Below are 17286 nucleotides of genomic sequence, written 5' to 3' on the forward strand. Positions count from 1 at the left end.
TGGAGAAATTTTGCAGATGCATTTTAGGAAAAACCGTTTTTGTATGTGGGACTGCCTTCTCCACAAAGACCCATTTATGAACCTTCAAGGGAACATTGATATTGCCGTCGGTAAAATCCCCCGATTCCATTTTAGTATCCAGATTAAAATCAAAAGGCCCGGAATTGTGGAAATGTAAGTCTTCATTGTTTTCCTCTTTTACGGAAGGACACCAAATTGAAAGCCCTTTGTAGGTGGAAACTGAAAACTAATCGTAAATAACAAAACAACATCATATTCTAGACAATCACCAATGTTCAACTGTTCCTCGCTCCTTACACTGCAAAGCCAGGTTTGATGCCTCACTACCCACAATCCACAGGCTTTTGTAGTAACTGGCCAAATGTCAAACATCTGACAGATGTACTTTTACAATCTGACCAGAGCCAGAGTTGGTCTTCAAACAAGGAAATCAGTGGGTTAATTGTGTTTTTATTCTGAATCGGTCTACTAAGCAGAAGCAATAGCCCCCGACTCCCTATTTATGGCAGAATAACTATCGTAAAGTGTAAGTCTCCAGAATTTCCCTCACAGAAAACCGAGCCGAGAAGCTAAATTTCATCTTTTTTGTTATTGTGCTGATCCGCTCCATGGTTGCTTGATTCCAATTTAATATTGAATCAGACATCGATAGTCCGACACGACAAGCAGATTGCGGAGAACGAGGCGGAAGTGCTGCGAAACGAAAATGTCAATTACTGTGGGCCAAATCATATTGGATGCTCAACGCGTCGCGAACGGAGCCAAGGACCTGGAAGCGCGGACCAATGCCCTACTTGTCGAGGCCGAAGGGAATAACCGACAAATCGAGACCATGAAACAGGTATGAAAATTGCGCTAAACATACCGAAAGTATTGCTTGAAATCTTTCCATCCCAGCGGCCCGCATTTGCTCTCGTTCCATTTGATTTGATATTTCGAAAAAAAGAAGTTGCCACACATCTCCAATGGCTACGTAATTAGTTGGCTCGATTCAAGTACAGTTAGGTTGAAGTGCGTGGCGTAGTTTCTCACAAGAACGGCAGAGCGGGCATGTACGGCTTGTGGACGGGTGTTATGCACTCGTTGAACCATAATTGGTTCGATTAATTATGCAAATGTGAGGGCAATAAATATTCGATTGGAAAATGGAAGTTATGCTTTTTGGATTGGGAAGTAATTACGTGTTGACCACCGCAGGCGGGTCTATTGCGTCTTACTTTCATTCTCCGAACAGCTCGCAACGGTTATCATTCGCCCCGGCTCGGGGCGGGTGATGGCGGGCTAGAAATTAACCGAAATCGATATGTTTCACGTTCAGTCCGAATGAATAATTCATGCGGAGCAGATTTCTCCGGAAGTCTAGCTCACTGGACGGTGGACTATTTCATTGATTTCTAGCAGCTCATGTGGTCGTGAGAGTCTCCAGGAGAAGCTTGAGAAAGGGTTTGTTTGGAGTTCTGTTTTATTAGCAACCCTGGCAAGATCAACGCATTTCTAGGAAACAAATCGTAACATTCCCTACCCTACTATTGGTATTCTGTCGCCACCAAAAAGATATTTACCTTCCTAGACATATCGTTTTAAGTTTTCTTTTCATAGAAGGACCGAATAAACACATTTCTGTGTCTATCTGCATTTCCTTGGGTTCTCCAATTTTCAGACAAATCACGCTATCTTTGAAACTGGATGAAAAAATTAGTATTTGAGAAACTTTGTCGCTTCCGTATGCAAAATTTAGTCTGAGCTACCGCATTTGTAATTATTTTTTGACATAAATCAACTGAATTGGAAGGAAAGTTAGCTCAACGTAAAGGACTGCAAGCAATGTTCTTTGTAGCGTCACGGTCCGTTTGGGTCCTTGCCTTCTCGCCTGCAATTCCTCCAGTCTTTGCGGTTCAATGACAACCACTGTCATGAAAGATTGCCTTGGAAGATATTTTTGCGTCTTATTGGCTAAAAGAATCTAATTTAAACAAATACGTATTTCGGGGACCAACTGTCCCCATTTGGGTTTTTACAGCTGTTGTTGTGATTATAATATCTCAATTAGACTGAGCTGATTCCAGCTAACCCGTTGGGGAGTGCCGTCCCCACGTACTCAAGAGGGCGATCAGATCGGAGTCTGCAAGGGACTCATCTGAAGTGGCTCTTGCCACGAAGCCTCACCGGAGGTTATCTGAACCGGGGAACCGGGATGGCCTTCTGAGAGCATATGCTCCAGGAGAATCCCTGGAGGATGTGTTCTCAGCCCGGTTATTTGTGGTTGGTCCCCTAGTGGGAGTTTCATGGTGGTTGTGGTTATGCCTACATCGCGGGCAGAGCTCCTTGGAGCTCAAGCGTGGATTTGTGCTGTGCAACTCGGGTGCCGCATCCCTTGGTTGCGGCAGAGGTGCTAGATAGGCCTTGCATCCACTGGTATGAATGCTGAGCCTGCACTCAGTATAAGCCAGTACCACTGTGCCAGTCATGGCGGGGCTCTAATTGTGGTCCCAAAACCAATCCGTGTCCGAAGAGGACCGTGGGATTATGCCTACACGACAGATACTCACGTTAAACCCCCAGGACTTTCATCTCAATTAAGCTTCTATTCTACTTAAAATTGTTGGTCATGTCCGTGTTTAACCTTTTTTCGGGGGGAATTTTCGAGATGTGGAGACTCTGGTAGGAATCTAGTCTCCTAACGTCGTTCACCTCCTTCAAGATATTGGCGTTGTTCAACGACATATGATTCCCTGCCCTATTATATGTCCGGCAACCGCGGATCTTATGTGTGGGTTATTCTTATTTTTAGCGGATTCGGCCTTATTTAAGTGTTCTAACACCATAGTGTGGACTAGTCGTTTTGTTTGCCCTACGTAAATCTTGTCGAAGTCTGGGCAGGAGATCTTATAAAAGCCGCTTTTTTCCGTATACTCTTTTTTGTCCTTGACTGATTGTAACCGGGTCCTAAGTAGGTATCGTCTGCCGGTCGAGGCGACCTTTTGATATTCTGCGTCCGACCCGAGTAAGTTAGTGTTATCCATTGCTTAGGTTCTGTGGTCACCTCTTGGAAGAGTGTTAAGTTGCTGCCTTGAAGCCCGGCGTAGTTTCTTTTTGATTCGATTTTCGATGAGGTTCCTGTTGTATCCGTTTTTCTTGGGTGTCGCCAGGATGTTATTCATCTCTTTATTTCTTCTCTCCTCATTGAGCGATGTGACCATCCTGTGAATCATAAAGTTGTATCATCATCAACGGCGCAACAACCGGTATCCGGTCTAGGCCTGCCTTAATAAGGAACTCCAGATATCCCGGCTTAACGCCGAGGTCCACCAATTCGATATCCTTAAAAGCTGTCTGCCGTCCTGACCTACGCCATCGCTCCATCTTAGGCAGGGTCTGCCTCCTCTTCTCTTTCTACCATAGATATTGTCCTTATAGACTTTCCGGGTGGGATCATCCTCATCCATACGGATTAATTGACCCGCCCACCGTAACTTATTGAGCCGGATTTATCCACAACCGGACGATCATGGTATCGCTCATAGATTTCGTCATTGGGTGGGCTACGGAATCGTCCATCCTCATGTAGGGGGCCAAAATTTCTTCGGGGGATTCTTCTCTCGAACGCCGCCAAGAGTTCACAATTCTTCTTGCTAAGAACCCAAGTCTCCGAGGAATACATGAGGACTGGCAAGATCATTGTCTTGTACAGTAAGAGCTTTGACCCTATGGTGAGACGTTTCGAGCGGAACAGTTTTTGTAAGCTGAAATAGGCTTTGTTGGCTGACAACAACCGTGCGCGGATTTCATCATCGTAGCTGTTATCGGTTGTGATTTTCGACCCTTAATAGGAGAAATTGTCAACGGTCTCAAAGTTGTATTCTCCTATCTTTATTCTTCCCGTTAGACCAGTGCGGTTTGATGTTGTTGGTTGGTTGGATTTCGGTGCTGACGTTGCCACCATATATTTTGTCTTGCCTTCATTGATGTGCAGCCCAAGATCTCGCGCCGCCTGCTCGATCTGGATGAAGGCAGTTTGTACGTTTCGGGTCGTTCTTCTCATGATGTAGATATCGTGAGCATAGGCCAGTAGTTGGGTGGACTTACGATCGTACCTCTTGCATTTACATCAGCATCACGGATCACTTTCTCGAGGGCCAGGTTAAAGAGGATGCATGATAGAGCATCCCCTTGTCGTAGACCGTTGTTAATGTCGAATGGTTTTGAGAGTGATCCTGCTGCTTTTATCTGGCCTCGTACATTGGTCAGGGTCAGCCTAGTCAGTCTTATTAGTTTCGTCGGGATACTGAATTCTCTCATGGCCGTGTACAGTTTTACTCTGGCTATGCTATCATAGGCGGCTTTAAAGTCGATGAATAGATGTTGTCCATATTCCAACACTTTTTCCATCACGCCGCAGACAGAGATGCTTTTGCTTATTCCATATTTGCTGGATGAGTAGGTAGATCACCTTTATCATGCAAAATTATTGTTGCTTTTCAATAGCTTCGGGGATATATCATCGATTCCGGGCATTTTGATTGCTTTTAGGCAAGAATTTGTCGGTATTCGAATCTCACAGTCTTTGGCTTGCGGTTTTTTTTCAATAATTAATGGTGCTCCAAATTTTCTTTTCCCCTTTGCCTTTCGACTGCTAGGATATTTACTTTGTACAGTGCGACCTGTTGAAGGAGAGTGTTTAGTGCTCAAAGTGGGATCTTACATTCTCGGACCCAATAGAGTAGTTTGAAACTTGTTTGTGTGGTTATTCCCATTTGCGTTTCCTGACAAATGACTTACTGCTAGGAAGAGTTGGAAACCCTAGGCAATTAGGTGAGGATATATCACATATTAAGCCAATTGTACTGTTGCCTGAAACGCCAATTCGAACTGTCTCCCACCTGCAAGATTTGCAGATTTTTGCAAATTATGTCTCTCAGAGGAATAGAGTCGTTCCGAGGTGTCTTCATCCAGTGTGTGAAATCCTAGTGGCTGGTTATGAAATGAAGGGCCGTCTCCTCTGCCGAGTCCGCCACATCAAGTGAGGAGTGGGAATTGATCCCCTCTGAAAAATTTTTCGAGCGATCTCATGCATCCTCAGGAGGCAATAAGAATATTGCATTAGTTGGCTCATAAAGATTCTCATTTGCTGTGAATCCTTGCCATTTCACTCTTGCCGACTTAACAGTGGAAGACTTGACGGTTCTGCTCTCAATATGAAGAAAGTCTATTGGTCTTCTCATTGACAGCAACGTTTCGGGCCTAATACAATCGTCTGTTGGCCAAGTTTAAGTAGCAACAATGATTTGATGTGGCAGGACTACTCAGTGCTGATCACGTTGCTTAACTGCTGGACCAGACCCGAATGGTTAGACCTCGTAATGTTTTTCGAAGATATTCTCCGTCATTTTTCGGAGAACTTAGAATAGAACGTCTAAAAAGATTATTATGCTCGCTGTCCCAAAGGGCCGATGGTTATCCTTCTCTTTTGGTGAGTGTGTATTTTCAAAGAAAAATATGAAAACCATAAAACCGCATGCATCAAAGTCTCATGATTCTTGCCCAGGGACGCATGACTGTACAATTGGTTGTCTTTCTCCGCGCCAATTGTATCAAGCCTATATCCTGATTTCCGCTTCACTTCTAAGTGAATAAGTGGTAAATTTAGAACAGCTTCGAGTGCCGCAGGCGGCGTAATTTTAACTGTTAACAAAGTTAGCCTCGACATTGTGTGTGGGTGTGTCTGTTTAAGGTGGGGAGAGGCAAAGCCTCTGAGCACTCAGACGTTAGTGGTCCATCGTACTCGATTCTCCCGCCTAACGAAATATCCCGGATTCGTTTATGTATGGACATGTATCATCTTGGATAATTCCTATTCTGAACACATGCCCAGCTAGTGAATTATAACCAGTCAGAATGCCCACAATACTTCAACAAGTCTTCCTGCTTTTCGACAGGAATCTAGAAACAGATTTCAATCGGTTTCTACATTCCTGAACTGTTTTTGAAGTCATCAAAGTACTGCTCAACGCCCTCAGCGCAGCTTGACTATCGTTACAGATTGCGATGCGCCTGCCCTTCAACCGTTCATCAATCATCCAGATTTCTGCCCTTAGGATCACATACACTTCAGCATGAAAGACTATTGTGTATTTTCCCAAAAGAAAAGCCCACTTTTCGTTTTTATTCAGGAGGTCGACTCCAGCTCCAAAGCCATTTTCTGTTTTTGAGCCATCGATGTAGAAGACGTCAGTATATCCTGACATACATCGGCCTATTGATAGCAACATATAAGTCCCTATGTCGAGGCAAAGGTCCGCCTGCGCAGCCCATAAGCTGTGAGAGCTCGTTTCATCTTTACATGTTTGTTATCTAGAATAACTCTCAGATATTTCACTTTTTCGGAGAGATGAATGGTTGTACCACTCATCTCTGGAAGCAAAGACCATTCAGTTTCCTCCTTTTTCTGAATAATACCATTATGGTTTTATTTGGATTTACTGAAAGTTCATGCCTGAGACACCAACTGTCAATCAAATCAACGGTGCGTTGTATATTTCTACACTCCATTCAGAGATCTCGACCAACAGCCAGTACAGCCACGTCATCCGCATAATCCTGAACGTCTATTGGCAGATTTTGCTGTTCGCATAGTAATGAGTTGATCAGCATATTCCACAGAAGTGGCGATAGCACACCTCCTTGAGGGCAGACTTTTGTCGCTTCCGTTTTTAAGTAGCGATCAACACCCACTTCAACACACAGCAATCTCTGCGTTAGCATAGCGTTTAGGCGACACCATGCTCTCTGGCGGCATCACAGAGCTTTTGGAAGGGCGCACAGTCAAAAGCCCCTTCAATGTCCACGAACAACCCCATCGCGTACTCACCCTTCAGAGTTGCATCCTCTAACTTTGAAACCAAACGAATGACGGACATTACCGACATTAGTATAGATATACATAGTCAGTGAACCTGTATCGTGTCCATGACACCACATTTGAAGTCGAAATGAATTTTTAGATACTTAACCTTATTAAACTTATTATTATTATTATTAGTTACTCCCTTCCTCAGTGCTTACAATATGATTGTCCCTAAGCAAAAAATAATATTTTCATTTCATTGAAACAAAGGACAACCAAAAATTTTCCTGCTCCTGCTCCTATTTCGTTACCTTTCGCTCATATATCTATATATATCTCATATATCATACAGATATCCTGCCTTGCTGCCATGAAGATATTTGAGAGAATATCCGTCTCCGGCCAAGAATTGTATTAGATAATAGTTCACCTCATCGAAATCTTTTTAGACCTATAATCTTACATCGAAAGCGAGCTTTGTAGATTATGTGCCTTCACTATTCTTCTACTACATCTCCCGCCACATCAGGAAGGTCCCATTTTATGTTTCACTTATCCCAGTTCTGTGTTTCTTTTATTTTACATTTCAGACCTTCTGACACAGCTGATAACTAGAGTTGTCGGTTCGGATACTGTCCAATATGTTTTCGACTAGAATGCATTGTTGGTTCTCTGCCATTTGTCATCAGGTTACTCATCGCGTTTCATGTTTTGATAGCTGCATAATTTACTTGTCTCAGAGTCTCAGTCTGCGGTCAATTATTAAGCCTAGATATTTAAGTTCCCTTTTTGTTAAGAATGTGCTATCGTATATCTGCATTTCAACTTCCAACGATATGCGTTGTTTCGCGGGCCTCCAAAGTAGTATTACTAATTCAGTATTCGCTTATCGTCTGCCGACGTAGAATTTTGTTGCACATAATATTCCAAATTCCTAAAATGAATCCCAAGCACCAGACGTTGTTTGTTTTCTTTGGAAGTCATCACTTGCCTCTAGTATAAATTCACAATCTTGCAGATAACTCTGCAGCATCATTAGCAATCTCCGGGGACTTCGAAAATGCACTTTAGCGCCTCTTTGACATCAGTACATTTTGAAGGCTTTGCGTTGAAGATGTACAGCGCTGGCCACTATGTTTTCAATTGCTCCCAGAGTTGATTTACTGAATCTGAAACTATGTTGATATTCAGAGAATCCGCGTCCACCAATTTTTTGATGCAGTTTGTCAGCTACGCCTAACAAATAGAGGAATTTATATGCAGATGGTTAGATAGACTCCCCTTTGTCTTTGCTAAGCAGCACTATCTGTTGCTTTTTGTTGGTTTTTCGGAAAATTCTTTTGAATAAATAAGCATTAAGATATCCAGCAGCATTCGCGCGACAGGTTTGAATACAGTAGTGATTTCATTGTTGACATCTGTTTTTCTTCTGCGAGGAAGAAGGAGGGCATCAATTGTATTTTCTGGTTTTTCTCTGCATCTAGTTTGTGCATTACAATTTTCCAGCTTTATTCCCAGAGGATGCTGTTTAGATCAATGCAAAGTTTTTCGATTTTCATCTATATTTCAGAATAGCCAACCGAAAGTTGTTTATGACTTGCTTTAGCTTTTTCACTTTTGTAATCGTCTCGCCAAGGTCAGTCCTGTTCTTTTTTGCAAATAGCTTTTAAGGTTTTATGTAAAACAAAACTCTATTAAAATCGATTCACTGTCTCTCTGTCTGTCGCATACAGCGAGTGGCATAAATTTAGGTGGAGTTTAAAGGAGGGCTACCCATATATGCAAAGGGGGGATTCAACATTTTTTTTCACTGGATATAGTCGTGTAGGGTATCAAATCAAAGGTCTCGATTACTACTTTCCGTAACTGATATTAGTTTAGCTGTGGATTGCAAAGTGCGCAAGTGAGGAGTCAACATATGCGCACTTAAAGTTAGACGGGACTCATTTTCGGGAACTACCCAATCTAAAAATCCGACCAACGTTTATGAATTGACTAATCAACGTTTAGGAATTGACTAAAAACCGCCTTAAATTCATCTTAGCACTTCCAAATTTTGCACCCTAGAATGCAATATTTCGTATACATGTACCAAATTTCATGGAAATCTGGCCTGGGGGGGAATGATTGACATTCGCGTGAAATATTAAAGTCGCATGAAGAATCTACTTCTCTGCAGCCCTTTTTAAGGCTTTGTTTACAATACTTATGATCGGTTTCGCTATTTTATTTCATCAAATGCCTGATCAGGATATAATCGCGAAACCTTTAAATTCCCATCCATCATATCAATCCACCGTTGTTTCGGACGGCTTTTTCGATGTTCAGATCAATATTGGTAAGTGAATTCTCGTTAGCGTGAATTAAGTGACCACACCATCGAAAATGCTTCACTCGCAGTTTTCCTACGATCGTGATCAAAACGTGTCACGCCACCAGTGCAATGCAATCTTCGTCTCCATTACCGCAAGACGCCGTTTGCCATTGGCTGATAGCATTGACCAGAGATATTTAAATCGCTCAGATCTGGGCAGGTTACTGCCATTGGCAAAATTGAGCGATTTAAATATCTCGAGTCAACGCTCACAGTCAATGGAGAACTGCGTTATGCTCCTCACATAGGGAAACACAAAACCTTTTATACCTGAAGCGTCAAGCTTCCGGTTTCCCGACTTGTTTCTTATTTATTCGATTTCCTCTGTATCACCAATACCTGGCTGATTTTTTTCTTATTTGCTCCAATCTTGGACTTCAACGCATTGCAACCTATAATGATTCTCTGCATGTGCGTGCTGGCTAGCATCTTAGCATTAGCACTTCGAGTGAACTCTGGGTTCTCTCTATTTCTGCTAATATAAATTCTCATTCTAGCATTGAAAGATTTTATTTTCCTATGCCTCACTTCTTACCTCTTGGTTACGAAGTTTGTCTGGAAAGATACGCTAGATGATATATTCTGAAAAAAAATTTGCAAAACATTTCACATCTGAAGTGCATAAGCTTCAATTTGCTTCTACATACGATTAAAAGCTAAAACTTTTTACAGCACATAATATAATCGAGGCTACGAAATTCTTTATTTATAAATGGTCTTGTGAAATATATGTTCTTCTTTTTAACACCAAATATAATTCTAATAAACGTTTTCCTTATTTATAGTTTCGGGATGATCTCGATTCTCTGAACAAGCTTTGTCGTGACAAATCAAATGCCGACATGGTGAACCGAATCAATCAACAAAACCCCAGTATTCGTGAAATACGCCAAGAAAATCGTGAATTGAAAGCATCATTAGAAGATCATCAACGTGCCCTCGAGCTCATCATGCATAAATATCGTGAACATATGCACCACAAGATTTTGAATAGCAAAGTCAACCTTAAAGATACTTATAACGCTAAGCTGTCGGAGGTAGTGCGGCAACAAGAGGAGAAAATCAGTGAAATGGCGGCTGTCATGCAAAAAGCAGCTTCGATGGATGACGAGGCACTAAATCGGGAACTAGAAATGATGCAACGTCTACGAATTGAAAATCAAGGACTACGTGAAATGCTACAAATATCCCAACAATTCGGCTCGGCGTCATGTCGTTTCAACGTAGATGAAAAAGCAATACAAACGGAAGCCGATGTATCTAGTGTACAACAAACGCAGCATCAACTCGACAACCGAAAAGGTCTTCTTAATGATAGTAATGCTATTGAGAGTAAGAAAAAGCAACTCCACCGAGATGGGGAAGGAGACGGAATTTTAGTGAATGGACAAGATGATACGCTAATTGAGAAAAAAATGTCTTGATAAACTGACACGCTATTGTGTGTGAAATGAACAATAGATGGCAATTCATTGTAAGCGTTAACCTTATTAAAATTTTTTCTACACTATATTTAAAATTCAAAAGAATTCGAGGCATTTCTTATACCTCTTTCTACAAAAAAAGGAAGTCTAGTGAAAAAAATTGGTGTTTCTCTCTTGCTTTCGTCATGACTAGCAAAGAAAGGGGACTTGTGTTTATTTTCTGAAGTGTACCTCCCAATCAAACGTCTCAAGTCGAAAAAAAAATTACGGGAAAAGAGTGAAAACCGCAAATAACTCTCAAAATAGTATTAAAGTTTATTAGTTTTAATTGTATGATATTTAGTTCAATGTCTTTCTGAGAATTTTTCTAAAACGGTATCATCATTTCGTTTGCTCTTATTCACTTTAATAAGATACAAATGTTATTTAGATTTTTAGATACATTTACTTTTTTGTTATAATACAAGAAAAATATCAAAAGAATTAAATTTGTTTCATTTAATAGTTTCCAATGGCCCAATTGCATCAAGTATTAAAAAATTGCAATATCCAAGCGATTAGTTGTGTAATCCACTGAATACGCTGGCTAAAAACTCTGGTTAGTAAAAGAAGTGTGGAAGTGCTGCAGTGATCTCAAATATATGCGATTGATAATTCAAGAATGTTTCAGATCATGGTGCCTCTATATGCGCCAGTCCCGGTTCTTACTAATCCGACCGGCAATAGTAACCTTCCTGATGCTGGTATTACTTTCAAGCAGTTTACCTTATGGATTCAGGTTCATATTATTTCGTATCTCTAAATATTAGCACTTGTTGATTTTACAAAAGGGCAGCGCACAGTTTTTTATTGCTTTAGAAGAGGATTATTTACTGAATGAATGTCGAAAGAACACTTCAGGTAAGGGTATCACCTAGGAAGCGGCTTCTCTGAGCATTCGACTTAGTTTGAAATGGAAGACGTGTGGATGCCTGATGTGGTCCTGCGGCTAGTGCGCAGAGTTGTTGTCAGTAAACTTGTTGACACAGTGCTGATGATGTATAGATTTTCTAGGTGCTCCAGAAGGGAAATGGACGAAGTTGACAAGTCCTCCGAAACAAAAAATTTTTCTGGTATGTACTCTTATAGAAGCTCGCAGTAAGATTTCTGGCGGAGATGCCTTGGTGTCCCTTATTCTCAAAAGCATATTTCAAAGAATGTCCAGGGCGAGTATTGTTTTTAATGTGTAGTATCTGCGATGGGACATGTTATTTTTTTGTGGTTGGTATGACGTATCAAAGAGCGTGTCTAAAGCCGTCACCTGGTAAACCTGTTGATTTTTGTTGGCAAATACCTGTACTGATTTACCAACGGCATCCTGACGAGGTCTAAGTCGACGTGGTTGTAATATGCCTTCGAAATTTTGATGTTGTTGGCATGATTTTGACTATTCGGCACTGAATTTTTTCCGACGCCTGGTAAGATAAATTTTGCTTAAGTGTGATGGCCCACGGACGGACGTGAAATTTGTCCTTCATAGCAATAGTAGGATATAAGGGCGTAGACTCTGTAGTATGGTAAGGCCAAACTTGCTGGCTGAGGCGACCAGGCATCAGCGAGGTTTCGTTCGAATAGTTATCCCCGAATGCAAACTATCTAATGGGCACGATTCGCATAACATCCTGGATTTGGGAAAGTGTTTTCGACTCCTCTGTCTAGATGCGTAGCGTTTTGTTAATAGTTGGGTAATCTCGTACAGAGTGCGACTACCGGCACCTTCTACCGGTCTTTGCAGATGAGAGGCTTGGCTCTCTTGGTGCATTAGCCCTAGAGTGAGGTAGGTTGGTTCCCAGAAGGCTGTATCAGTTTATCCTGCATTCCACTGCTTGACCCCAACGTTGATGTTGTTGGGGTGATTTCGATTATACCTGTAGATCTTGGTTTTTTGGCATTGAATCTTTTCCGATGCCTGGCAAGATAAATTTTGCTCTGGTGCGATGTCCCATGGACGAACGTCAAGTTTCCTCCGTAGCAATGGTGGCAAATAAAGGCATGTTATGCTTGAAAAACAAACTCTGCAATGAGTAAGTTTGCATTGGGCTTAGCGACATGGTGATTGCACAAACGCATCTAGCATGGAGAAGCTGTTACTTTTTTAATGTTTTAGCCAGGTGCTTCTGATCTGGATGAACAAGCTCCTCCCCCTTCCGAAAATATGTGAATATCGCCCAAATTCCCGGCATACGCATTGCGTATCTGCTCTGTGGGCGACAATTTTTTAAAGAGAAAACTAAGAGGGTGGCATTTCCATCGATTCATTTACTTCAACGAATGAGTTTGGTTTCTGGGTGAAGGAAACTCGACGTTGTGGGGTCGGTGAGAGCTTTTCTCGTTGTTTTGAAAGCTTATATGACCTGTCGAATCACTCAGTTCCTTGACGCCCATTGTTGTAAACAAAACCTTATTCAAATTGGTTCACTGTCACCTATTGACACGAAATTCGGTAGAAAGGTCCGAATTGTGAACCCCCATGCATTCGGTGAATTACATTGTTGCCTACTGAACTCAACCTAAAGCTATATAGATAAAATATATAGACATGTGGAGTATCAAACGGAAGGTCTCGATTAGTACTTTTCGGCGAAGATATTAGTTTTAATATTGGTGACAAAAGGTAGGAATATTCGTTACGATATCTGCTCAAAAAAAGTTATTTTGAAAATTTACTGCGAAGTTGGCTCTGTCTTTGCAAGCCTAGTTACGAAGTAGTTGTTTATATACCTCTGGAAGGTCCAAATTGCATTTTTCAAACCTACAGACATCCCTGCGGATTCACCAGGTCTAAACTAGGAGTCTGAAAACATGTTTTTTTTTTTCAAGTTTACTGTAAAAAAGAATGCTTTACCATTCAGTTGGAGAAGATAGTCGCACCTGTTGCAGCATATTGAAGTCTGAAAAAAAGAAAATGAAAACGACTATACGGACATGTGGTGAATACTTACACTTTGTGTGTGGCCATGCTTATGAAGTTAAACGTTCCCTTTTCTATGATCTAGCTGGATCTGCTGATTCGCTTTGGCGCCGACTGTTGTAGATGATGTGGTAGAACCTGGAATGTGTTAAAATACTAAGTTTTTTATAACTATGTATATTTACGATGTTTCTAGCGACTAAATAAATAAATAAAGCAAAAAGGCGTGTTTTTACCTTTCGTCAGTGTCTTAATAACCTTGAGGATGCCCACATTAAGGACCCCTTATCTTCTTTTACTATTGTGGTTACGGTTACCAAGACCATACCTCTTCATAACCTACCAACATTCCAGAAAACAATTATAAACCGTTTTCGATAACCAAAGGTTATGTTACCCGTTAGGTCAGCTCCTATCCGATGCGTTGTTAAAGTTTCTGTGGCAGTAAAATTTCGAAATTTGCGGATTGCTAGGCTATAAATTTGAATTCGTTTTAGCCTCCTTTTACGAGGAGCAGGGAATACTTTATGTGAGCAAACATGAGCAGTTGCCAGTTTCCAAAATGAATCTGGTGTTTACAGCTTGCCTGATAACCCATAGGCTCTCATATGCCTAGTGAATTGATGTTTCGCATTTGCTTCAGCATCTGCAAGATTTTAGTGTGCATTCATGCCTCTACCTGCTTGGCCACTACGGATTTAATAGCCTCTCTACTATTTTTCCTCGGATTTTTGGACACTCAAAGCAAGAACCTTATAAACCACGAACATTTCTACTACATCTTTTGAATCTTTCTTGATTGATACGTTGATTTTCAGCTGTGTGAAACACATTTAAGTAGGTTTTCTTGCTCCAGAGGCTACTAATTCATAGGCGACTGAAGCACAAAGCCGGTTCTACGAGCAGCTAATGATTCTAGATAGTGGTTGAGGAAACTGCCTGGATCAGTTTCTATGTTGTTGGGCGTCGTGTCTACGGCTGCCTTCGTAAGGAACTCTAGACATCCCAATTTTGCAACGAGGTCCACCAATTCGATATTAATAAAAGCTGCTCTGACCTACACTATCGTTCCATTTCAGACAGGGTCTGCCTCGTCTTCTTTTCCTACTATATTGCTCTTATAGACTTTCCGAGCTGGATCATCCTCATCCATACAGATACAAATTGATACGCCCATTGCAACCTATTGCGAAGGATTTTTTTCCATAAACAGTATCTCTCACAGATTTTGTCATTATACCGTCTTGTACCAGACCAAAAGTTTTTCGGAGGATTCTTCTCTGGAATTCGGCTTGTTTTCGCTAAGAACCTAAGTCTCCGAGAAATATATGGGGATTGACGAGATTATTGTCTTGTTCAGTTAGAAGTATGCTGAAATAGGCTCTGTTGCCAATCAAAAACCGTGCGCGGATTTCATTGCCATAGCTGTTATTGGCTTTCGAAAGTGGTAGTCTTCTATCTTTATTGTTCTCCTTTGACCAGTGCCATTTGTTGCTGTTGGTTCTTTAGTTTTTGCTGCTGACGTTGTCACCATGTACTTCGTCTTGGCTTCATTAATGTACAGCCCAAGATCTCCCGCAGCCTACTCGATCTAGATGAAGGTAAACTGTACATCTCGGGTTGCTCTTCGGATAATGTCAATATCGTCAGTTCAGGGCAGTAGTTGGGTGGACTTGAAGAGGATGATGCATCTTGCATTAATATCAGCATCGTGGATCACTTTTCCTGGGGCCAGGTTAAAGAGGACGCATGGTAGGGCATCCTCTTGTCTTAGACCGTTATTGATGGTGAATGGTCTCGAGAGTAATCTTTTTTTCTTCAGCCTTTGTTCCGTTCACAAGTGAGGCCGGCTCCTCGTGAGCGGTTTCGCCATTTGGCTCTATCTCCCGAGAGTAATCCTGCTGCTTTTATCTGGCCTTGCACATTGGTTAGGGTCAGGCCAATCAGTCATATCAATTTCGTCGGGATACCAAATTCTCTCATGACCGTGTACAGTTTTACCCTGGCTATGAATATCTTATAGATGGTACTCAGTAACGTAATACCTCTATAATTGCTATACTGGGTGATATCTCCCTTTTTATGTATGGGATAGATAGTGCTTCGCTGCCAGCCTTCCACCTTGAGTGTTAGTTAATAAACCACTTGATGTATTTGGTCGCCTCCATATCTAACCAGTTCGTTTGTAATTCCACCTGCTCCTGGCGATTTCTGATTTTTAAGCAGATAAATTGCAGGGACTGTTTCTTCCATGCGTGGTGGTGGCAACATTTGTATGTCGTCTTTAGTTGGCGGAACCTCCACCTCACCGATGTTCTGATTGTTCAGCAGTTCATGAAAATACTCAATCCATCGTTCCGATATGTCCGTTCCGCCACAAATCAGTTTTCCCTCTTTGTCTCGGTAAGATGAGCATCGAGGTGTATAAGGAATCATCCTGCTGACTTGTTGGTAAAATTTCTGCGCCTGGTGCGGTTGCTCCCTATACTTCTCGAGGTCACAGACCTGCTGGTACCCGCAGGCTCCCTTTTTATGACTAAGAAGTCGCTTCTCCATTCGATGGAGTTCATAATAGATCTCTGCGATATGCAACATTTTTCAGTTTGGTTGTGAGCTTACATTCATCGTCGAACCAATCGTAGTATGTTTGTGGTCGTATCAATGATAACGTTTTTCAGGACGCTGTGAAGATCATTTGTCGATGCTTCATTTCCAGGACTTCTGTTAGCTGCATTTATTGCGGCATCTATTTCCCCCTTATAGGTGTTTCAGAGAGCCATGTTGTGGATGGCTTCGGTATTCACACTCATCTGATTGTCAGGGGGTGTTTTAATTCCAGCCCGGAGCACAATGCCAACGAGATAGTGACTGGAATCTATATTGGCCCTCCTATATGTGCTGATATTTATCAATGTTGAGAGGTGGTGGCGTTCAATTAACACATGGTCACTTGGTCGTCTGGAAAGGCCTACGTATGTTTGTGGAACGCTTTTCGCGCAAATCAGGTACTTCCAATAACCATTGCCTGAGACACTGCTAACTGAATCATCCGTAGTCCGTTATCATTGGCGGTTTTATATAAGCTATAGGAGCTGACTTATCGACTGAATACGGGATCCATCCCTACTTGACTGTTGAAATCTTCAAGTATGATTTTGATGTCATAATTGTATGCCTCGTAGACGGTATCCTTCTCTGACTCTGCAGTCTCCTCTGTTGGGGCTAATCAGGCTTATATTTCGGAATTTGCCCTACGTTTCCCTAGGACCTATACTAGCCTTTGACCGCCAAAACAAAACAACGATCTATAATGGACTCGAAAAGCTGAGGTCTGCCACGACTTTCAAGCGCGAATTAGAATTAGAAGTGCACATCCATACCATTATAGTTGCCTTACTACCCAATTCTCGATTTAATTATTTTCACCTACACTATTGTCGAGTCCTTTTTCAGCTCTTCTATCTTCTAAATTCTTATTCATATCAGTCTTTACAAATCCATTTCAATATCGTTGAACTGCTTTCAAAAAAATTCAGCGGAGGCAACTGCTTTATTCGTAGCTCTACAGTCCTAAGATAAGATACTTGTAGCTTACTTTACTTCCGCTTCCCGTAACCGTCACTCATTCATAACTAGACACAACATTGTCCATGCGTCTAAGTCCGACACGGCT

At 41.6% G+C, this 17286-nt stretch overlaps 1 protein-coding gene across 1 annotated transcript; it reads left to right on the forward strand.

The window, feature by feature from the left end:
- Positions 1-386: 386 nt before the first annotated feature.
- Positions 387-11140, forward strand: LOC119649815 (FGFR1 oncogene partner 2 homolog). Its single transcript, XM_038052146.1, has 3 exons — positions 387-547; positions 664-862; positions 10025-11140. The coding sequence occupies exons 2-3, from the start codon at positions 728-730 to the stop codon at positions 10661-10663; spliced, it is 774 nt and encodes a 257-aa protein (XP_037908074.1). The 5' UTR covers positions 387-547; positions 664-727; the 3' UTR covers positions 10664-11140.
- The last annotated feature ends 6146 nt before the right edge of the window (positions 11141-17286 follow it).

The sequence above is a fragment of the Hermetia illucens genome, chromosome 2 (assembly GCF_905115235.1).
Source record: "Hermetia illucens chromosome 2, iHerIll2.2.curated.20191125, whole genome shotgun sequence".
Classification (NCBI taxonomy): domain Eukaryota; kingdom Metazoa; phylum Arthropoda; class Insecta; order Diptera; family Stratiomyidae; genus Hermetia; species Hermetia illucens.

What these genes read in the sequence shown, in the direction of transcription:
- LOC119649815 (XM_038052146.1), top strand. Translation starts at nt 728, where the DNA reads ATGTCAATTACTGTGGGCCAAATCATATTGGATGCTCAACGCGTCGCG. An exon ending in AAATCGAGACCATGAAACAG is followed by an intron (nt 863 to 10,024) that starts GTATGAAAATTG and finishes CCTTATTTATAG; the next exon opens with TTTCGGGATGATCTCGATTC.